General features: G+C 35.8%; 1 protein-coding gene across 1 annotated transcript in view; it reads left to right on the top strand.

Moving 5' to 3' along the window:
* The window catches only part of LOC106460476, a 43,859-nt gene that overhangs the window by 9,869 nt on the left and 31,789 nt on the right, over positions 1 to 2,201 (top strand). Inside the window, exon 7 of the mRNA XM_022387214.1 lies at positions 1,483 to 1,625. Within this exon, the coding sequence (XP_022242922.1) occupies positions 1,483 to 1,625 (143 nt within the window). The remainder of the gene's footprint in view (positions 1 to 1,482; positions 1,626 to 2,201) is intronic.

The raw sequence follows: 2,201 nt of genomic DNA, 5'->3' as shown, positions 1-2,201 counted from the left end.
TAATAAGTAATGGATTTTTTTTAACTTGTGGCACTACTTTTACTAGGCAAGTCTTTGATGTTCGCGTTTAGTTAATAAGTAATGGATTTTTTTTTTAATTTGGTGCACTACTTTTACTAGGCAAGTCTTTGATGTTCGCGTTTAGTTAATAAGTAATGGATTTTTTTTTTTAATTTGGTGCACTACTTTTACTAGGCAAGTCTTTGATGTTCGTGTTTAGTTAATAAGTAATGGCTTTTTTTCAATTTGATACACTAATTTTACTAGGCAAGTCTTTGATGTTCGTGTTTACTTACTACGTAATGAATTCTTTTTTTTTCAATTTGGTGCACTACTTTTACTAGGCAAGCCTTTGCAGCTCTTATTTATTCACTACGTAATGGAATCAATTTCTTAACCCTGTATAATGGTTAACTCATTAACAATACTATAACTCCTATTTTTGATTTCTACCAAGCGTCAGGCGAATTATTTGAGCACAGTGTTTACATTTTATAAAATTATAAAGATTTGTTGTTGTTTTTCTGCTTACTTTGAAAATAAGTATCTTTTCATTAACTCGTAACATTAAATATGGGCTCTGAATGTTCGCTTAAAAGAATCATGACGCGTCTTATTCTTGTGTATAAAGGATTCTAAGTTTACTTTTTAAAACTGGTATTGAACTGTTTTTTATTTATGTCAGACACTGTACTTCAATTAATGTAAAAAGTCTAACGCGAAGTTTGGATTTAACATATTGTAAGCTTCTTTTTGCCTATGTCTGTTTATATTAATTTTAGAAACTCCTATTTTGCTGAACACACCTTACGAACTAAGGTCAACTTTAAAGGTAAACATTTCAAAGTAAATGAAGTGTGCAAGCGCTTAGTCGTTCAAGTGGCAACCTGTTCAGATCTTAATTTTTTTAATCACAGGTGGTAACTCCAGTAGCGTGTTACGTCAAGTAACTCTTCCAATTTGGGGGCTCACTGAATGTAGCGATGTTTACAAAGTCCTCAGATCTTCCTCTTTTCCTTCTTATCCACAGGTGGTAACTCCAGTAGTGTATTACGTCAAGTAACTCTTCCAATTTGGGAGCTCACTGAATGTAGCGATGTTTACAAAGTCTTCAGATCTTCCTCTTTTCCTTCTTATCCACAGGTGGTAACTCCAGTAGTGTATTACGTCAAGTAACTCTTCCAATTTGGGAGCTCACTGAATGTAGCAATACTTACAAAGTCCTCAGATCTTCCTCTTTTCCTTCCTATCCACAGGTGGTAACCCCAGTAGTGTACTACGTCAAGTGACTCTTCCAATTTGGGAGCTCACTGAATGTAGCGATATTTACAAAGTCCTCAGATCTTCCTCTTTTCCTTCCTATCCACAGGTGGTAACTCCAGTAGCGTACTACGTCAAGTAACTCTTCCAATTTGGGAGCTCACTGAATGTAGCGATATTTACAAAGTCCTCAGATCTTCCTCTTTTCCTTCCTATCCACAGGTGGTAACTCCAGTAGCGTACTACGTCAAGTAACTCTTCCAATTTGGAAGCTCACTGAATGTAGCGATGTTTACAAAGTCCAGAACATCACCCACGTTTTCCTATGTGCCGGCTCCCGAGACGGTGAAGAAGACTCTTGTCAGGTATATTTAGGTTCTTTATTGGCAAACATAAAATTATGCATCGTACAACGTTCTGGTTTTCTTTTTTACTGGTAGTCTCATAATAACATCAAGTTAAGAGAGATTATCTTATTAAGTACGAGCGATGGTAAAAATATCAAAAAATGTTTATGTGTTTAGTGTTTGACTGCTAGGAGAGTTATTGTATTTATCTTCAGTTTACCGTAGTTTGGGGCTACTGATGAGGAGTGTGGAATTCTCCCAAGCTAGTTTAAATCAGTTTCTCACACTGCTTTATAACAAAAATGTTATGTGTTTAATGTTTGACCGCTAGGAGCGTTCTTGTATTTATCTCCGGTTTACCGTAATTTGGGGCTACTGATGAGGAGTGTGGAATTCTCCCAAGCTAGTTTAAATCAGTTTCTCACACTGCGTTTATAACAAAAATGTTATGTGTTTAATGTTTGACCGCTAGGAGCGTTCTTGTATTTATCTTCGGTTTACCGTAATTTGGGGCTACTGATGAGGAGTGTGAAATTCTCCCAAGCTAGTTTAAATCAGTTTCTCACACTGCGTTTATAACAAAAATGTTATGTG

This window comes from Limulus polyphemus, unplaced genomic scaffold, assembly GCF_000517525.1.
Source record: "Limulus polyphemus unplaced genomic scaffold, Limulus_polyphemus-2.1.2 Scaffold778, whole genome shotgun sequence".
NCBI lineage: Eukaryota > Metazoa > Arthropoda > Merostomata > Xiphosura > Limulidae > Limulus > Limulus polyphemus.
The sequence above is the reverse complement of the archived record's forward strand: the minus strand, read 5'-3'. Positions and strand labels throughout refer to the sequence as shown.